Genomic DNA, 19,548 nt, shown 5'->3' with positions numbered 1-19,548 from the left:
AGGGAGGGAGGGTGGGAGCAAGAGAGGCGGTTTAAAAGCGTTTGAAGACTCAGCTGTGAGGGGGGAAGTGCAAGATGGGGAGAAGAGGAGGAAGAGAGGGATCCTGGAGGCTTAACCGCTATAGCTGCTCCTCTGAGAGCATGTCAGGGATAACAGCAGTTAGTCATGCACAAATCCATACTGCCAGGAACACCCACAGACAGATGCGTGCTCAGAGAACCTGTGGTTAGGGTACACAGACACTTCGTGTTTACATGTGGCAAAACTTGTATGACAAGGATCAAGTTAGAAACCTAAGGATGGTCACAATGCGCAAGGGGGGGGGGGCAGCTCCTCTGTCTGCTCCTCTTAGCCAGTCACCAAAAAGAGATGTGTCAAATATTTCAGCTCAAAAAATGTTTTGTCCATGTCTGACTATTCTAGAGACATTAAAGTAAATGACTGTGGTGATAAGGTGCAAGTAAAGACCAGACAAGCTCAGACTACACCTGGAGCCAGGATCTTTGCTGCAATAACAGCACTAATCAGCTTTATCTACCTGCCTCTGTCTCCTGCTCTCACATACCCAGCTGAAACTCAATAGGAAGCTGTTCAGAAACCTTAGCAGCATTACAATCTGTTCTTCCCACAGCTAGAAGAAAAAGAAAAAAAAAAAAAAAAGAAGGGAATCAGGGGTTGTAATTGAGGAAGAAGGGGTCAAAGCAGTTCGAGCCTGTGCTCCAAACTCAGCAAAACCACTTCTGAATTCAAACACATTTTTTTTTTCCTTCCACTCAATCTACTTCTCCTGCCTAAGAATCACGAAGGCCATTGTCCAGGATGGGAAACTTAATGAGCTCTGTTATTCTCTTTTTCTGTCTTTTTTTTTTCCATCAGAGTGACATCAGAGGTAGGCTGGGCCACTCCAAAAAAATAGAAGAAAAAAAAAAAAGGCAATCTCCAACTCCCACACCCTCATCCCCCTTCTCCTCCCCTCTCTTCCTCCTTCCCCTCCCCTCCTCTAGTCTCCCCCATCCTTTGTGAAAAACTCAAAAGCATCAGTCGCTAGAGCTCAGTCTGTTGAAGTGGCCGGCTTTTGAACCATGCCCAAGCTTGAGCCCCGGGACAGCTGAGTCCACAGAGAGGAGGACATCTTTGGGGAAGTAGGGCCTTGACAAAAGGCTGTATACTGTCATTTTCAGCTACAGGACAGAAGGAGTGAGTGGAGGGCAGCACCTCTGAAGACTGGGACAAAGAGAGACAGAGAGATGATTCCTGAGCACTGCAGCTCGGTGAAGAAACAATACAATACACAGGTGAAACTATAACTGCAGGAAACACACCCCTCCCTACTGGTAACAAAAAGGTAAATGTTGTCTGAGTTCATTCTGTTTCCGAGTTTGATTCTTGAGTGTGTCAGTAAGACGCTGTGTGTATGTGTTAGGTGTATGTATGAGTAAATATGTCTGGGCAGCTGTGAGAGCTCTGGCTGAGAGGTTGGAGAGGTTAGGACGTTTCGTGACTGGAGGCTCCAGCTGCAGACAGAAACATTTAGCAACGCTTCTTTGGCTTTCCTCTGGAGTCTGAGGACTGGGACATACTGAGAGCTGTATTATGTATATACATTTAACACATGTGACAGTATGTGAGATCAAGAAAGGAGTGCAAAGCGTATGCTGGATGACATTTGTGTGAGAGTGAATTTATAAAGTATGGTATTTGGTGGTTTTTGCCTTTCCAGGGTGATGCAGGTTATGCAATAAGACATTTTTAGGAGAACAATATTTAAATTAAAAAAAAAAAAAAAACTCAAATAAGGAACATTTTTTTAGTCATCGTTGTCTCAGTGTGTTCTTCCCAACTGCAAAACTTTATCTTTAATTTACACTCCGTTTGAACTTGAAGAGAAACAGAAAACTAAAGACGGAAAAAAAAGTGAAGAGAAAGAAAAGTAGAGCATTCCAGTTAAACACTTGAGGGAGACTGATGTGATCAGATGGAGAGATTTCAGCTCTGGAGCCTGGCTTGTTTATTTTTTCTTGGCTTTTGGTTTCCTAATACAGCACCATCTGAGCCTAGCTGCCAACAGGGGTGCACATATGGAGTCGAGTTAACCTGCCTGAATCAGGGTTAGATCAATAATACTATACACATTATAAAGCCGTGACGCAAAAAAAAAAAAAAAAAAGAAATACATTGTAGTTTGTGGACCATCTGTGATGATACAAGTCTCCTTCACAGGGTCGGATTTAAAAGAAAAGAGATGATACTATGTAACACAATCCTAACCACATCCTCTATTAAATACACCCCACGGACATAAAACACTTTCGTCGAAACCTTGCCATGATGACAAAAGCTTTGAACACTAAATAGCATCAGTCCGATGCGCTTCCATATCAACGACTCACAATTATCTTCAAATGTTTTCACTTAGGTCCAGGTCTGTTGGTGGGATCTGCAGAAAATGGTCTGTTCACTACAAAGCCACATCTGTGGATGTTGTAAACGACCATGAGACACACTCACACACAGACACACACAGACACACACAGACACACACAGACACACACAGACACACACAGACACACACACACACACACACACACACACACCTTCAAAGAGCCTGAGCTTCAAGTCGAAAGCAAAATGAGGCTATGGCAAATGGCTCAGAAAACATTTCGTGAGTTTGCTCGTTTTCCCGTCAGAGTAATAAATCTAAATATCAATACCTCCAATAACTCAGGCTGGAAAAGAAGAGAGACAGTTAAAAAGATAAAGAGGAGGCAGGCGCAGCTGTCCAAGAAATATCCAGAACATTCTGTGCTGAGCCACAATGCTTGGCCCTCAGGTTCACCTGAAACTTGGGAGCATGGGGAGCAGGCCTGGGAAAAAGCTTTAAATGGGTCATTACTACCAGTCCACACATAAACTAACCATTCGCTTAACGCTCCTCCCGGACTGTAAATCACAACAGAAAATCTGTTTGATGTCTTTGCTATTTTGCGTTTTTAAAACTTCCTGGACAAGCCAATAAATAGCGTTCAGGTAGTGCATGGTTGGGCTGTCAGGGGTGGTTAACCGCTGCCCTTTCCCTGCCGTCCTGTCACAGACTATGTTGTAACCCAGCAGGAGACTGATAGCTCACTCAGCCAACATAAGCCAACTTGGTTTTTTTGGGGCGATGGGCATGCATCCAATCGTATCTCACTGTTTAACCTGGGGCTGTGTGTGGACCCTTCACAGACACAGATGTGTAACCAACGGCTCGGCTGATCTTATCAGTAAAACAGAGCCACATATAGAAGTAAATGCAAGATAACACACACAAACACACACACACACACACACACACACACACGCACACGCGCACACGCACACAGACATGGGCTTGTCCAAAAACACTGCCCCTGCACTGTGCTGACCACATGTGGTTACATCTAACACAGCAGAATGAGATGGACACATTTTATCACTTAAAACTCAACCCTACATTATGAGTCACAGAGTTAGCTGTAGCGTTTTTGGATAGAGAAAAGAGCAACAAATTATTAACTATGGGGGGAAAAAAAAGAGCCAAGTGAAGTAAAATGTGAAAGAAAAGCCTCTTGCTGCACCGTGAAGCTCATTTAGAATCCCCCTAATGAGAGCTTGGACACAGCTGAATGGACAGGTCACCATAGGGAGGAAGAGGTCAGCCAGGAGGTCGGGATAAACAGACAAGAGAAGTAGAGGCATGTAACTAAGCAGAGCCAGTGGGCAATGGGTGTGTAATGCTGTGTGTGTGTGTGTGTGTGTGTGTGTGTGTGTGTGTGTGTGTGTGTGTGTGCGTGCGTGTGTTGATTCAACTAATAGAAAGCATGTGCAGTTAGTGGTATGAGTTTAAGGTGAGGTGTGACCCAGAGGAGAAATAAAATCCAAGAATGACTATGTGTGAGCAGTTACGAGGAATCTCCTAAGAATGAAATTTTACACTATCCAGCCAAACAAACACTTATATAAATGCTGTAACTTTTTAATACTATCCCCTCCTGGCTCTCCTCTCTCCCCTGACCCTCCTCCAGCTCTTTTGTAATGCTTGAAACCGTATGTGTTCATTCAAAGCCAAGTGCCACTTTATTAGTTTATTATAATCAGAGAGAAAAGCCACCTGAACAGGCGAGGAAACTGCTGATCTGTCAGCCTGGGTAATAAATTACTGGGGTAGACATGAGTTTAACACGGCTGTGTTTGTGTTCTGTGTTGGGGGAGGTAAGGGGATGAGTCATGGAGTGATGGAAGAGGCTGTTGGGAAAGTTGAGAGTCCTTATCTTTACCGTGTGTGACAGCTAGAGATCGACGGCCTTATATGAACTTTGCCCCTTCCCCCGATACCCCAAGCATAAGAACATAAGAGTGTTTGTGCTCCTGTGTTTTTGTGTGTATGTGTTGTGCCAAAAGAGGAAGAGGGGTGAACCCACTTTCCACAAAGACCGATTGATTGCAGGGGTTGTGGAGCGGACTGGTGGGGGTGGGGGGTTGGGAAGAGTAGAGGAAGGGTGGGGCTGCACCCTAATCCCCACATATAGACCTCTGACCCCTACATCAGCCCACATGTTTAGAGTTTCACTACAGTAGAAGGAAACCAGATGGGGGCCCACAGTGCCTTAGGGTTTTTTTTTTTTTGTTTTTTTTTTGGGGGGGGGTCCTTCCTCAGTAATGTAGCATCATGAAGGTGGACATCTCAGTAGCTAGAAAGCAGGAGGTGGGAATAACTTCTGTAGTTATTATTGGGTTGTATTCTAACCAGAGGATAATGCCTTCTTAAATTGAACCACTTAATCTAACATAACGTCCTAATTTTTCCACCTCATCCTTCATTTTTACATTCTAGTGAGGGGAGCCAATCACTGGCTCCTGTTTATAAATGCTGAGAAAATCCTATTCCAACTCTTTGTACCTCACTTGATTTCCTTTTAATATTTTCAACATGCACAGTTTAATGAGGGGATATGAAAAAAAGCACCATTAATACTGTAGCGCAAGGTGTTTGCTATTCCACTGTGGTAGCAATTTAGTATGATTTCTTCAGTTACATTGATGAAGCTTTTATGAGTTTTTTCCTTGCGGATGGTAGTGATCTTTTCAGTATGCATGCTGTTGTTTTTGTTATCATTAATTGTTTCATAATGTCAGCTCTTTTACGACTTCCTCACTCATGCTGCGTTCTCCTCTACAGCCCCTGTTCTCCATAACATCACATCGTAGCTATTTCTTCACTGATTTTCATTCTGTTCTTTATTCCGCGCCGTTAGAGGGTTTCTCAGCTTTCAGTTCCCTTCATTTTCCTGCTTGTGGCTCTGTAACCAATTGTTTTAGTTAGCATGCAATGAGTCAATTTGTGTGTTTGAGGGTCAGGGTGTACGAGTGGTCATGTAACTCAGCTCTGTTGACAAAAAACGGTGGCTGATGACATCATGTATGGATGAAACGCCGGGAGGAATTCAGTCTCTGACTGTGTACTAACAGTAAAGCTGGCTGTGCCGTTTTCAGAGATGTTTTGATGTAAAGCAGATCTGCTGTTTATTATTGCTCCTCTCCTTGACTCATCCCGTTTTGTTTATACTTTTCTCTCTCTCTTCTGAGCAGAGAAGGTGTGTTGTGTGTTTCAGGGCATTTTGGACTTGTTGTGGGAAAGTCTGAGGACCAGATGGGCGAGTGGAAGTGGGGGATTTTGAGGCTGGGAAATACACTGGCTATGAAAATATAAATAGATTTTGTTCAAGTCTTCCCCCCCGCTTGTTGGACTGTTATCCATCAGGCTACACACTGACACATCAGAACTGGTAAATCACTGCAGAAGACAGGCTACCCATGAGATCTGAAACAAACACAATCAAATGAAACTTCTGGCAGTGACACATCAATCTGAGTTTTATATTTCTAGTTCATACTCCTGCATTCAAAAGTCCAGTGCAGATCTGAATCACAACAGACTCTCCACAACACAACACACAAACTATCAAGTTTGCATGTCAAACTTTCTGAGAACTTCACTGTTATACTGAAATTCATAATGTGAACATAATGTAGTTATTACTAAATGCTGACACACTAAACACATCTGTTACTCATCTTTGCTCCATATCATTAAACCTAATTTGTTAAAGATGAATGAGAGATGCAACAACCAATAACTTGCCTTAAACTACACAGTATGAAGTAGACAGATTGCTCACATGCATATTTGTACGACTCTCAAGAAACCATACACACACACACAGTATAAATATGATAAATACTGTAAGATAGTGACTTTAAAGGGCCCATGATAAAGAGCAAACTTGGTGTCCCCTTCATTTCTAACCACCTGCAGCGAGCCAACTTTCCATGGAAGCACTTTAAACCACTTGTTTATTAATCAGTTTATCAAACAGTTGATTGCCTTGGCTCAGATCACAAGACACTTTGTGCCAATACATACAGTGTAACTTGAAGGTACAAGTGTGACATATGGCTGTCTTTCTGAGGTAACCACCAACATTCATTATGTTGTTTAACCAGCGAGGCAAAACAAATGTTTCCTGTCTCGGAGTTAAGTAAGCAGCGTTGCCGTCTTGCTTAATGGGTTCTCTGGTCATTTCCTCTTTTACAACATACAGAAAATAATTAATTCTGTCTCCAACTCAGGCACAAAGCTAAGCGGCATTCATGTACAACATCAGCCTCTACACAGAAAACCAAGGTAGACGAAAGGCAGTGTCCTCCTCGCTATATATATATATATGCATATCTAGAGTGAGTTGTGAGAATTAACAAGTGACACACACACAATCTGAAATAGTTATTCAGCTCTGGGCTTTAGCAAAGGGGCATAGTTGGCATCATTTTGCACGTTGTGTGTGTCTGTGTATGGGAATTGTGTGCAAATATGGCAGTGTGGAGAAAAATAACTGTGTGCATTTGTGTGTGCGTGAGGCAGTCCAGAGATCTGTCAGCATGGCACTAAACTCTTTAATTATTATAACATCTGAGGCCAGACCTCAGAAAATCACCTCTGCTGTCCAAGGCAGAGAGCTGTGTTCAATAAAAACCAGCAGAACTCTTAATCTTGTATAATGATACAAGAGAAGGAATAAAAAAACAAACAAAGCCATGCCACATATGGCAGATTTGAAAGTTTGTGTTTAAAAGATAACCAAGTTACTTTAATGACCTTGTCCTGTTCAAATGAAAATTCTTCCCATTTGGACGAGAAAGAGTGTGTGGTGAAAAGAAAAGGAAATAGGCTACACATAAATATTGTCTGTGCTTAGACTGTTCCAATAACAGCCATGAAAGTAAATTAAACCATAGCTCAGACACAGTGAGACTGACAGGGGGGGAGTGAGGACAATTAAAAAGCCACTGTCATGTGTCTCCTGACTATTAATAACTATTAGTGGGGTGACAACCCAGCAGTGCAATTAGGAAGACTGATGAAGCTCATACTGTTGCCAAAATACGAAGAAGACAGAATGAGAATGCTTCAAACCCTTTATCCACACAGAGTTTCACTGCTTTCACATGGATGTTGAGAAATACAAGATCAAGATTATCTGCTGAATGGCTTACAATCCATGACTTTCACATGTCTGTGACAAAGTTATATAGCTGTAGCTGAAGAGTGGAAGGAACACCAAACACAGAATGCAAAGAGGAAGGAGTGTGTTAAAAAAAGGAAGACACGGAAAGTGAGGAGACAGTTTACAGAGAGGAAATTAATTTAATGGAAAGAAACAGGCTGATAAAAGAGTGCAAATCTGTCAAGAATAAAAAAAGTTTAAAAAAAAAAAAACAAGGAATGGGAGTATGTTATCTATCAGACGCTCTGCCTCAAATTATGTTCAGGATGCCTGGCCAGGAAGGAAAAAAGGCACTGACCCACTTTCTACCTCTGTTAGTGTCGTCTTTAATCCTCTACTATCTACGATATCTCTTTAAATCTTTGTGCTTTGTTTCAGCCTTACAGCCTGTTGCTCCTCTTTGCTTTCCCTTGTTCTGTCTCTGCTGTATTTGGCGACACAAGTCAGTGCTCCTCTACGTTCTGGTTGCATCTAACATTTCTCTGAAGCACCTCTCAATGTATTTCCAGCTAAGTATTGCTCAGTTAGAAGCATGTGAAGGAATGCCAAGGCACAATACCCCAGACATGCAGCCAAAAGCAAACGTTTGTTTTTGTCAAGTGTGGAAATAAAACAATTCATGCAACTTTATTTGCTTTTGTGCACTGAAAACTGCCCACATACATACGGTCCAGAGTTAGACCGTGCTTCCATTATAAACTAAAACCATATTCAGTAAACAGACTTTAAGTGCAGCCTGTTGAGAAACATCCAAGTCTGTCTACTCTGTCATGCATGGAGTTTTATTTGTTGCTTCTTTTGTTGTTGAATCTGAAAAGCACCAGATGTGACCTATTAATGGAATTGATGAACCAATATAGCTTGTCAAGTAGGGCCTCTGCACTGATCAATACGAACGCTCTGTAATGTAGATGATATAGCTCTTAGCTTGCAAAAAGAAATCCAAATTTCCAATCTACAGACTACAAACATCAGCATGCTGACTGCAACCGTAGTATGTGAAGGTGCATTCACATGCATGAAGTTTTTACTCCCACAGGGGAGCACTTTATCTTTTCTGCTCAATAGCCCTCCAAGTCTCTAAGCGCTTCAGCAGTGTTTGGTTTTGGTTTGTTGGGATCAAAAGAAGGAGCCGCTCCACTTGTTCTGAGGAAACACTGTAAACCTTGTACCTTCACAACACACTGGTGACCTCTTCACGTTCGCTGGAATGTCTTTGATATGTTGTGGTTCCATGAAAGAGACTAGGCCCCTCGTACTCAGAACCACCACCCAGGAGGAAATCAGGCTCAACAAGACAGGAAAGAGAAAGAAAGAAGGAAAACTAAAGGATGACAAGAAAGAGATGGAAAATAAAGGAGGTGATAGCTGATTGATGAGCTGTTGCCTGGCCTGGTCATACCCCCTAGACTGTAGACGATGCTGAGTATGGACACTTGTGTGAAGCTCACAGCAATAGTAGAAAACCAGTCATAGTTTGGAAGAGAAGACACACTTGAGAACTGATACCGCTGATGCTGCTGTTAAAGTCATTAGCAGCTCTCACTGAGGTCAGCAAGGATACAGTACCTGGTTACGCTGTCAGACACAACGGCTGCTGGAAAAACACACAACCATGAAAATGAATAACGTCCCTAGATAGTCATGCACACACGGTATTCAATCATACAGATGGACACACAAGCGTATGCATACCAGCAAGAGTGCACATACACAATACAGATCTGCAGTATTAGCTGTAATCCTGTCCCTTCTTCACATTGTTCCAAGTGACAGAATTTCCAGAATTCCTGAAGAACCACAATGGCGTCATATGGGAGACACACAGCGCCTGAGTTTCAGGGTGGAGGTAGGACTTAATGATGTGGCACTGAGTAAAGACTGACTGTGAAGAGTGATGGAGTGGATTAGGAGGACTAGACAGTCCTGGCCTCGCGCAGGCCCAGGCCAGGGTGTCAAATGGAGCAGTGTGTACATCTGTGTATGAGGCTTTTGTGCTTGTGCACTGATGAGAAACAGAACTAAAATGACCGGGGATAAGAAAGAGGTGAGTGCCAAGAGTCTTCCCTCAAATTAGACAAGGCTGAAGACAACTGTGCACACACTGTTTTCTTGACTTTGTCTCACACCCCTGTAGTGACTATCTGTGTGTGTATGTGTGTGTGTATGTGTAAACTCTTTCAAGTGAAACACAAATTTTACTTCCTAAGCTTTCCTGTTGGATGTGTGGAGCCATGTGGGGCAGTGAGCGCACAGGAATGAGCATTTTCAACCTGTCTCACAGGAAGCTGCATTGGAATTAGGGGTCAATGTGTTTTACTGAGGGGGGAGGGGAGCACTGTGCAAGTATGTTTATAAGTAACACTGTTGTATGAGACAATAAGGTCAGATTTCTGAGCAGTAAGAGAGGTCATGAACCCTCTTCTCGGCCACTTTGATCAAATACTTAGAACTAAGGAGCCCCAGGACGTAAACTCGGGCTAAAAGGCTAAAAGTTAATTAAGCCATTTCAGTTTGCATTGTCACTGCATCCAAACAAATGTGAATATTAGGGGAATCACAAAGTCAAAAGTGTTGATGGTTTATTATGTAATTTTGCATGCTGATAGAATCATTGCTGGAAAAAAGATGACGAAGTAGAAAGGGAGATTAAAAACGATGGTTATACACACTGTAATTGCACTGAAACTGAGTGATAAAGTTTCTCCCTTTTAATGAGAATCGTTTTAGATTGGTCTGGAAGTGGGCTACATAACAGTTCATTAAAAGTTAACATTATAAGAATATTCCCATCGTTCTCCTAATATTGATACGAATGAAAAGACTGCTGTTTGCAAGACGCTGTATCAGTCATTCAGCTTATGTCTGATCAATCAGCCATGTAGCACTGCACGTCACTTACTGGGCCATTAGAAAGGGTCAACTCAGGAGCAGTGACTGTTGAGGGGACAGGAACTATAGTATGACCTAGAAACCAATACTAGACGTAGGTTCCTGTGGTCAACATTCAAATAAGTTCCTAGATTCCTAAAAAGAGTTTCTGGAAGATTTCCTCAAGAAGGACCATTAAGGAGTATACTATACAAGGATACAAGGATACAAGGAGAGGAGTTTGCTAAAGAAAGAAAAATCTCATTCTAAGACTAAAGAAGATAAATTAAGTGCAGGGGCAGGTATCAAAGATAAAGCACAGCCAGCCGCCACGTATCAGACCTCTTAATGGAGGGAAAACCAACACGGCCTCAGAAAAAAGGGTTGTCAGTCAGCAGGAGAACTAACTGAGATGGAAAGCAGACATCTTGCTTCTGGCTGGTCAGAAGTTGTGTTCTCTCTTTCAGTATTTCCACACAAACAAAATTAAGTGAAACAAAGACCTGACATCTCTGCTACTTCACACCGAGAGGACACTTTTCTATACAATTACCGATTGTCTGTGGATATTTGCAGAAGTGTGAAACACCTTTTCAGTAAAATCGTATGGCAGTAATTTCCTCTGCTCTTGGAAAGTATCCAATCAACACCTCTGTGGTTGACATTCCCTTTGTTAACCTTTGTAGACAAAGAAGTGGCTGTTTCCAGCTCTTAACTCCTAAGGACTTGTATTCTTGCAGGAAGGCCTGGAGGGACTTAGAGGGAGCACCAGTACCTGTCCATCTATTCATCTAACCAGCCAGCAGCAATGCAGGGGCTGATGTGGAGCCTGTGCGCCGTGCTCTGCCTCTCCCAATGGGAGGAAAGTTACTGCAGGAGTTCCAGGGAAGCCCGGAGGACCAAAGAGCCCTCTCTCCACAGGAGTAAAAGAGCTCCCCAGGATCCTGATGCCAAAAAGTGTTCCTACACCTTCCTTGTACCTGAGCAGAGAATCACAGGTTCATATGTTACCTTATTTTAGCAATAAACCTTCAGTTATTCACCATACAACTGTATTCATTTATCAAGGTTATATAACTATTATCTATTTTCACCTTTTTCCCCTAAAACATTCTTGGTACTCCCCTAAATAAGTCATATCTGTCAACAGGTCCAATCTGTGCCAGCACCACAGGCCCCGAACCAGACAAGGACAGAGTGACCCGTATGGACATTGCAGATGTGCGGGAGGTGCTCAACAAACAGCGGCGTGAGATTGAGACGCTGCAGCTGGTGGTGGATGTGGATGGTAACTTGGTGAATGAGATGAAGCTGCTGCGGAAAGAGAGCAGGAACATGAACTCCAGGGTGACCCAGCTCTATATGCAGCTGCTGCATGAGATCATCAGGAAAAGAGATAACTCTCTTGAGCTGGCCCAGCTGGAGAACCGTGTCCTCAACGTGACCTCTGAGATGATGCGACTGGCTTCAAGGTACAAGGAGCTGGAGGCCCGGTTTGCCACTATGGCCGGGGTGGTCAACAACCAGTCCATTCTCATCTCTGCACTGGAGGACCAGTGTCTGAGGATGGGACGCAGTGAGCTGCCCGCAGTTCCTCCGCTGGTACAGGTGGTACCACAGAATATACCAGTTAATAATCGTTTCACTAATGAGATACAGAGGGACAATAACAATCGTGCCTTTCCCAGAGGATCACGCATGGACTCCCCAACTGCAAACCCCTTTGGGATCAACCCTCCACCACCACAGGGAACACTTACCTCAGATGGTATGTACCAATTTTCAAGTAGCAGGGGATAATGGAGGAATAAGTGAATGAACACTATAAAATAATCAGGGATTTAATTGGTTTTTAGGAAAAGGAAGCTGAGCAAAAACAGATGTCCTTATAAGTAATTGTCAATTACAACAGTAATTGTCCTAATTCATTGTACACACAACAACTAAAACATAATTACCTACACAATGCAATTCAAAACATAATTTCTAACAACAGTAGGTATTGCTGAGGCACAGTTGGCTCATGCCCGGCATGCTACAGAAGCAATGAAATCATAAATTCCTTTGATTCCTACTTGGCTGCCTGTATTGGCTGCACTGCACTGAGCATATGCACTAAATTAGTGGAATGAAGGTAAGGCTTCTTTGAACAGCATTAAAAACACTTCAGTTGAATGGGAAAATATGTATCTACTGCAAGGCGTAAGTCAGTCCTATATGTGTTCTATTGTATTCAAGAAATAAAGGAGTGAGGTATACGGAAACAAAGCACACATGGAATGGACTAATCCATGAAGTCTCAGACCCCTAAACAAAACCATCATATCAGATAAAATCTCAGATAGATAAGAATCCTCTTTTATTTTCCTGACACACACTGACTAATTCTAACATCTGACAGATATCATCTCCAATATGAAACCAATTTGCAAGGTTACAACTTTACTTGGAAATGACTCCGTAAAATTGGTCAGTGCTGCTGTATTTTGACTGGCAATTAGACTACGGTGGGTAATGTTGATGGGGTTATACAACCAGATGGTTAAATGGATGAAATCATGCATAACATCCCTCAGACAAAAAAGGGGAATAAAAGGTGGTCGGCTTGAATACTGGCAGGGGAATCACATCGTGACATAATATGATTCCCACAAGAATGTTGAGGCAACAAATATTTTTCTCTGGTATCTGATTAAATCAGAAACTGCCATTTTACTGTAATGAGAAGTGCGAATTCAATCCAAGGTGTCTGATAAATGCTGTTTTGCTAGGTCGTCCAGAGTCTGTGCTTGATCCTCCAGAAACCAGTCTCAGTAGAACACTGAACACCTCCAGCCTGCTTACAGCACTAATAAATACAGGCCTATTTCAAGTCCAGTAAGCAGAGAAGCAAAGGAGTCATATTAAAAAAACCTCAGAAAAACCTTTGGAAAAAGAGAAGAAAGAGAGAAAGAAAGAAGAGGTGTGGGAGGGACTCCATTTCTAGATTACAAAAAAAAAAAACTTAAAGTTCTTATGGCTATTTCTGGTTGTGCATAACAATTCTCCACCTACTTCACCGAGGTCTTGCTGAACTGTTATTTCAGTGTGGTATTAGTTAATCATAGCTCATTACAACTGAGAGCTGCAATTCAATAATCCTCCAATTCCACAGGCCTTGTCCATACCATATATGAAAAGGTCAGTATTAAAATTCTGCTTTCACAAACTGCCAAAATCTATTTTTTGTCAATGACCGAAACAAAGTTCTCCATCTGGACATTCCCAGTTTATTTTGAACCAAGAAAAACAACAAAAAGGGATGTATCATTTTTTTCTGGGGTGGCCGACACATCATCCTTCGCCATTTAATTTTCAGGCCATATTTTTAACTTTTCCATAAAACCTACTAAAGCCTTTCTTGTAATATGGATAGGTACTCTAACTCAATAATTTCCTTTCATTTTCTATTTGACTGCCATTGTTAAGTATCCATGGATGAATGCACCCTTTTCGACATATAGTGTGTATCTAAATCAGAACGGAAAATGAGTAAAACTTCAAACCCAAAGCTAAGTCACCAAAGAGCACTAATGGGTTCTTTTCCATGTAGGTTCACTACTACTGTAAATAGACATTGACCGACCACAGTTTGGTCTAGTTCAGCCCTTTTAAAACACTATGGCTTGATGACTGGATTTATATATAACCTCAATCTCTAAAGCACAGTTCAGAGAAACTGACAAGAAAGTGACAGAAAAGGAAAGAACGAAGGGGGAATATGTTAGAGAACCCCTGACAGTTCTGATGGAGACATATCATTACTAGTAAAATATACGCTTGTGCTGGGGAGTTTTAGGTATCTGTACCAGGCCATTACACTGGTTCCCTATGTGCTCCTATACTCAGTTGAGAAAACCATCTTCCATTGGCATTTAAGCCCTGGAGGCCCTCACACAATGCCTGTGTTCATACTGGTTTAACACATATTCACACAGGGGAAAACAGAGGAAATGTGCTGGGTTTAGGCTCAGCTGCTTCAGCTTTGGGTGCAGTGCTAACACATGGCGTCAATTGAAGGCAAACTCCTTCATTTGAAGACAAACTCTAGGTGAATATTCACGTAACAATCTAAGTGAGCATATGCATGTTTGTGTAATTTCAGACTGCAGGATGTTCGGAGCTGAAGGAGATATTTTCCAAAGAATGTGGCCACAACAATACATCCCCTCAAACTTATCAAGCGATCCTTCTCAACTTTGTCTCCCCTTTTTCTCTTGTCTACTGTACTATAGCGCCCAGAGTGATGATGATGACTTTTGCATATGCAATGAAAAAAGAAGACATCTTGTTCACTTCAAGGCACTCAGTATGGTGTATTTTCTCAGGAGGCTTAAACTGTCTGTGATTTGGGCAGAGGGTGATTTTAGTAGGAATCAAGAGTCAGTAAGAAAAGATTAAGATATAGAAACTATAATTCCTTTACATTATTTAGCAATTTGTGGATTTATGGCTTTTTTAATTTTTTGTTTTAACTAATTTCAACATTTTATTGGGCTAATGTAGGAGCTTTTGTTTTGGTCAGATGAAGTGAAATGAAGTGATAAGCATACATTTTAAAGCAGAGCCACAAGCACAATCCACATCTCTCTCTTTGTCTTCCGCTTTTTCTTATTTCTGACCCCAGGTCCCTTCAGGGACTGTTACCAGGTGCGAAAGGCGGGCCACACCACCAGTGGGATGTACCTGCTTAAGACAGATGGTAGCGACCGCCTGATCCAAGCCTGGTGTGAACATGGCCTTGACAATGGAGGATGGACCGTGTTGCAAAGGAGGAGAGATGGCTCTGTTAACTTCTTTCGGAATTGGGAGAACTACAAGGTAAGTTTATTGAAAAAGGAACAGAAGTTTAAGAGGTTTAAAAGATAAGGTTTATAAGACCTCTAATAAAACTTTACCCAAAAATTTAAATATGATTCTTGAGGGAGACCTGTATTCACAGCTTTTCCTCTCCCTTCTCGTAAGCGGCCAAGTCTCAGGAGTTCATTTTGGGGCCACTAAGCAAGCACTTGCTTCAATGTAAACAGCTTAGCAATAGATTTCCTTTCAGCGAAATCTCAGCCAGGGACCTACACACAAATATACACAATCAGAGAGCCCCGGTGGGCTGAGAAGGAAATGCAGCTTTGCTCTCAACCCCACTGAAAATGATCCTTTCATCTTTTTCTTCCCATCTGTCAGCCTTTGCAATTGAGATGTGATCCAGGATCTAACAGATAAAGTAGGGGAGACAGACAAAGGACCAGTTTTTATAACACTCAGAGCAAAACCAAAAAAGAGAAAAAAACAAAAAAACAAAACAAAATGAGTGGTCTCTCCATTTTCTCTGTTTCCCCACCATTTATAAAATTAGATTTAAGAATCAATACTTGCATGTTGTTTGGATCAGTGACAGGCATTTGCTGTATTCAACCGCAGCCAATTCACCACTACCGCTGCAATTCTAGTAATTCATCTCAAGTGAGAAAACACAGATCACAACCTTAGCACATTATTGTCACAACAGGAAGCAGATCTGATTTCATTTTACATGACTGCAGAGGCAAGACTTCTTTAAACTCAGCACACAGCAAAGAAATCTTATTAACCTCACTCTGCTTCACTGTTGTGTTTTTTGGACGTGATTTCACTAACCGGAGAATAAAAAGAGATGTATTGTTTCAACGGGTAACTAACCCGCCGTGTCGACTAACTTAAATTAATACTGCACTTTGTTGGTCTGCACTACATGGCAGTGGGATTTTAACACAGACCACAACTGAAAATGGGTAACACAGAGCATGCTGCGGTGCTTCTCCCCCCACAGAGAGGCTTTGGTAACATAGACGGTGAACACTGGCTTGGACTGGACAATATCTACAACCTGGGGAAACAAGGCGACTACAAGATGATGATAGAGTTGGAGGACTGGACAGGGAAGAAGGTGTACGCCGAGTACAGCAGCTTCCACCTGGAGCCAGAGAGCGAGGGCTACAGGCTGAGGCTTGGCACCTACCAGGGAAACGCTGGGGACTCCTTCAGCAGTCACAACGGCAAACAGTTCACCACACTCGATCGTGACAAGGATGCATTTTCTGGTAGGGTGGAAGCTAGATGAGCTCCAAATGCGTTTGGATTTCTTATATTAGTTGCACTCTACTGACACAACAGAGGGTAAGCTCCCACTTTGTCTGTCCATCACAGTCATCTTGTCTTCTGATCTTATGTCCCTCTCCACTAGGCAACTGCGCCCACTTCCATAAGGGTGGCTGGTGGTACAATGCCTGTGGCCAGACCAACCTGAATGGCGTATGGTACAGCGGTGGAGTTTACCGCAGCAAATTTCAGGATGGAATCTTCTGGGCAGACTATGGAGGAGGTTTTTACTCCCTTAAGTCAGTGCGCCTCATGATCCGACCGATCGATTGAGATCTTGAACTTTGGTAACCCTTCAAATGCACCTCAGTCTCTTTTCTTATCTTTGTCTACCCATAAACAAATACTGTAAAAGCAGGACCAGGAATCCCTGCCGTAGTTCAACTGTGCCCCGTCAAAGACAGTGGAGGAAGGGACAGTGGCACGTGTTCATTACCAGACGATAATCGCTCCAACAGTCTGTGCAGTGGCTAGCTCCAAGGTTGACTCAAACATGGAAATGAAGACTGATGCCATTGCCCTCTATAAATAACTGCTCTTCTCCATGTTTCAGTCTGGACAGTAATGGTCCATCCACCTCCCTGGAACCTTTCAGTATTACTCATAAGTGTCCTATTTTACTCACTCTTGTTGAAACTCAGTATGTAATAAAGGGAAATGTTAATTTACTACAGACATGACATTTCTTCCGAGCAGCTAATGGTGCCTTTTTGAAGGTAGTGTTGCCCATGCCAGGGGCTACTGGATGTACTGGGTTGTTTAAACCCTAGTAGCATGAAAAATAATGCAATTCAAAATTGTGTTACCAGTTACAATACCTGACAAACAAATACTTAGAGGACAGGCCTTGATGAACCTACTGTGTACTTGTTTCTGGGATTTGTCTGGACTTGTGGGGTTTCCTTTCACCCCTGACAAAAATGAACTCATGTGACAATGTGCTTGTTCAATGTGCTTATGGCTGAGCTGGCTTTGGTATGTAAATATCTTTGGCTTTATTTGTGAAAGTTAATTTAAGAGGTGTGATTCTACTCAGGCCAAATGTTCACAATGTTGTCACTCTGCCAGTCTTTGTTATTTATCAGTGTATTTATAGTAAATATAGCCATGGCCATTTTATATCTAGCGCTGTAACAATACAATTTTAAATATTTTTTGTATCCCATGTAGAAATACATTAATAACAGTTGAACAGACGCTCATGCACAAACACCACACACATGCACACCACACACACACACATACACACACACACCACACAGATAGCAGACACAAATCCAAAATGGATGTCTAGCTGATTTGAGGATTGAGAGTATGTGACATGCAGTGTCAAATTAAATTCTTTTTGTAAACATCGCACTGTCCTTCAGTCTTCACTCAGATTCATCTTAATGAATAACAAAAACGACCCTTTCCTTCACAAAAAATTAATCTCACTATGAATGTGAAACTTTAAATATTACAGTATGAAAAATATCAGCTAAGCCTCTATCCATATAAAGGATGATACAATCATCTGAAAGAAACCACTTCAAATTTCTTTGATCTGATTTCAGTGCATTCCAAGCTATTAGGGCACTGAAGAAGGTCAAGGGGATTTGATAATTAAAGGGGAGAATAAAAATGAAGTGTGACCACAGTGCGAGACTGTTTTTAAAATCCAATTATTCTTGTTCTGAAAGGAAGAGCGCTAAAGCAAAGGAAAGAAATATGTGAGCGGAAAAAGCCAGATTGCGGAGAACAGATTGGACTATGTCAAGGTACGGACAGAAATAGATAACAGGGAGGATATTAAATGACGCTGCTATAGAAGAATTTAGATTAAAATGAAAAAAGCGGAGAGAAGGTAAGACTGATAAAAAGACAGACAGATAGCTAGGGAAGAGAAGGAGCATGTGTTTGTCTGATGCAAACACATGCACAAAGGAGAAGCTAATGGACACATACAGTCAACGCATCATAGCTCATATACTCACACACTCAGTGAGCCAACAAAAGCGTCAGGCCGGTTTGCTGTAAATATGAAATACTATATATTCATGCAGTCCAAGAGCCCAAGCCAGACCAGGCCTTGCCTGGCTGAACAAGCTCCTGACACACAGGACTATTTACTATCATAGGAGAGAAAAAAAAAAGTCAGTCAGTTGGTTGGCTTTCCTGATCTCTTTTCTGACATCTTACCGCTGGTGCTTTCCATTGGTTAGTCAACACTGTTTTGCTTGCAGCCCACAGCTATCCCAAAAACTAAAGCACCAGGACACTAGACGAGAAGAAAGTCAAGGTCCTGTGTGCCTGTATCTGACCCTTCCTCCACTGACAGAGAACAAATAACACTTCACTAGCACAGGATCCCATTCATAACTATGATAAAATGAAACTGGTACCGTCATAAATATTAAAAATTCCTTACTCAATAACACACTAATCACAAAAGTGTAATGGTAAAGCCCCTGTCTAGACTGGACATGTTTCAGTTGTGTTTTCTCTCATCTAGCACACATGTTCTAATGTGGACAACTGAGTGCAACACTACAAAAGTCTTCCAGGAGAAACTGTCTGAGAATGTGCACTAAACCCCCTTTTCCCCTCTCCAAGTATCAGCTATGCAACAGCTTCTATATCATACCAAAAATTGTGACCAACATCACCTTTTAGGGTTCAAGTCCATGTTTTCTCCACTTACACTTGTCTGTGAACAGTATCAAACACTTGAATGCACAGTAGTGCATGACTGAGCCAACTCAGTGTACACAGATGGTGGACAGCAGCTACTGCTGTTATTCTGCTTATGCTACGTGGCTGGCGTAGACAAGGTGAATGGATAACGAGTTGGGGAAACTTTTTTAAAGTGTGTGCGTTTTGACACAGCGGAGCCATATATTTCTGTGGGCTCTTTGTTCTTGCGTGATTGGCTAGAGAA

At 42.1% G+C, this 19,548-nt stretch overlaps 2 protein-coding genes across 4 annotated transcripts in view; one reads left to right on the top strand and one right to left on the bottom strand.

The window, feature by feature from the left end:
* Positions 1-19,548, bottom strand: part of ralgps2 (Ral GEF with PH domain and SH3 binding motif 2) — a 68,602-nt gene that overhangs the window by 11,535 nt on the left and 37,519 nt on the right. The gene's annotated exons all lie outside the window — the stretch shown is intronic.
* Positions 1,028-17,984, top strand: angptl1a (angiopoietin-like 1a). Its single transcript, XM_023404461.2, has 6 exons — positions 1,028-1,345; positions 11,195-11,452; positions 11,605-12,222; positions 15,121-15,314; positions 16,300-16,570; positions 16,714-17,984. The coding sequence occupies exons 2-6, from the start codon at positions 11,263-11,265 to the stop codon at positions 16,899-16,901; spliced, it is 1,461 nt and encodes a 486-aa protein (XP_023260229.1). The 5' UTR covers positions 1,028-1,345; positions 11,195-11,262; the 3' UTR covers positions 16,902-17,984.

The sequence above is a fragment of the Seriola lalandi genome, unplaced genomic scaffold (assembly GCF_002814215.2).
Source record: "Seriola lalandi dorsalis isolate HSWRI2012SDOR001 ecotype SW California unplaced genomic scaffold, Sedor1 jcf7180002054244, whole genome shotgun sequence".
NCBI classification, from domain to species: domain Eukaryota; kingdom Metazoa; phylum Chordata; class Actinopteri; order Carangiformes; family Carangidae; genus Seriola; species Seriola lalandi.
Note: the sequence above shows the minus strand (reverse complement) of the source record. Positions and strands in the feature narration are given on the sequence as shown.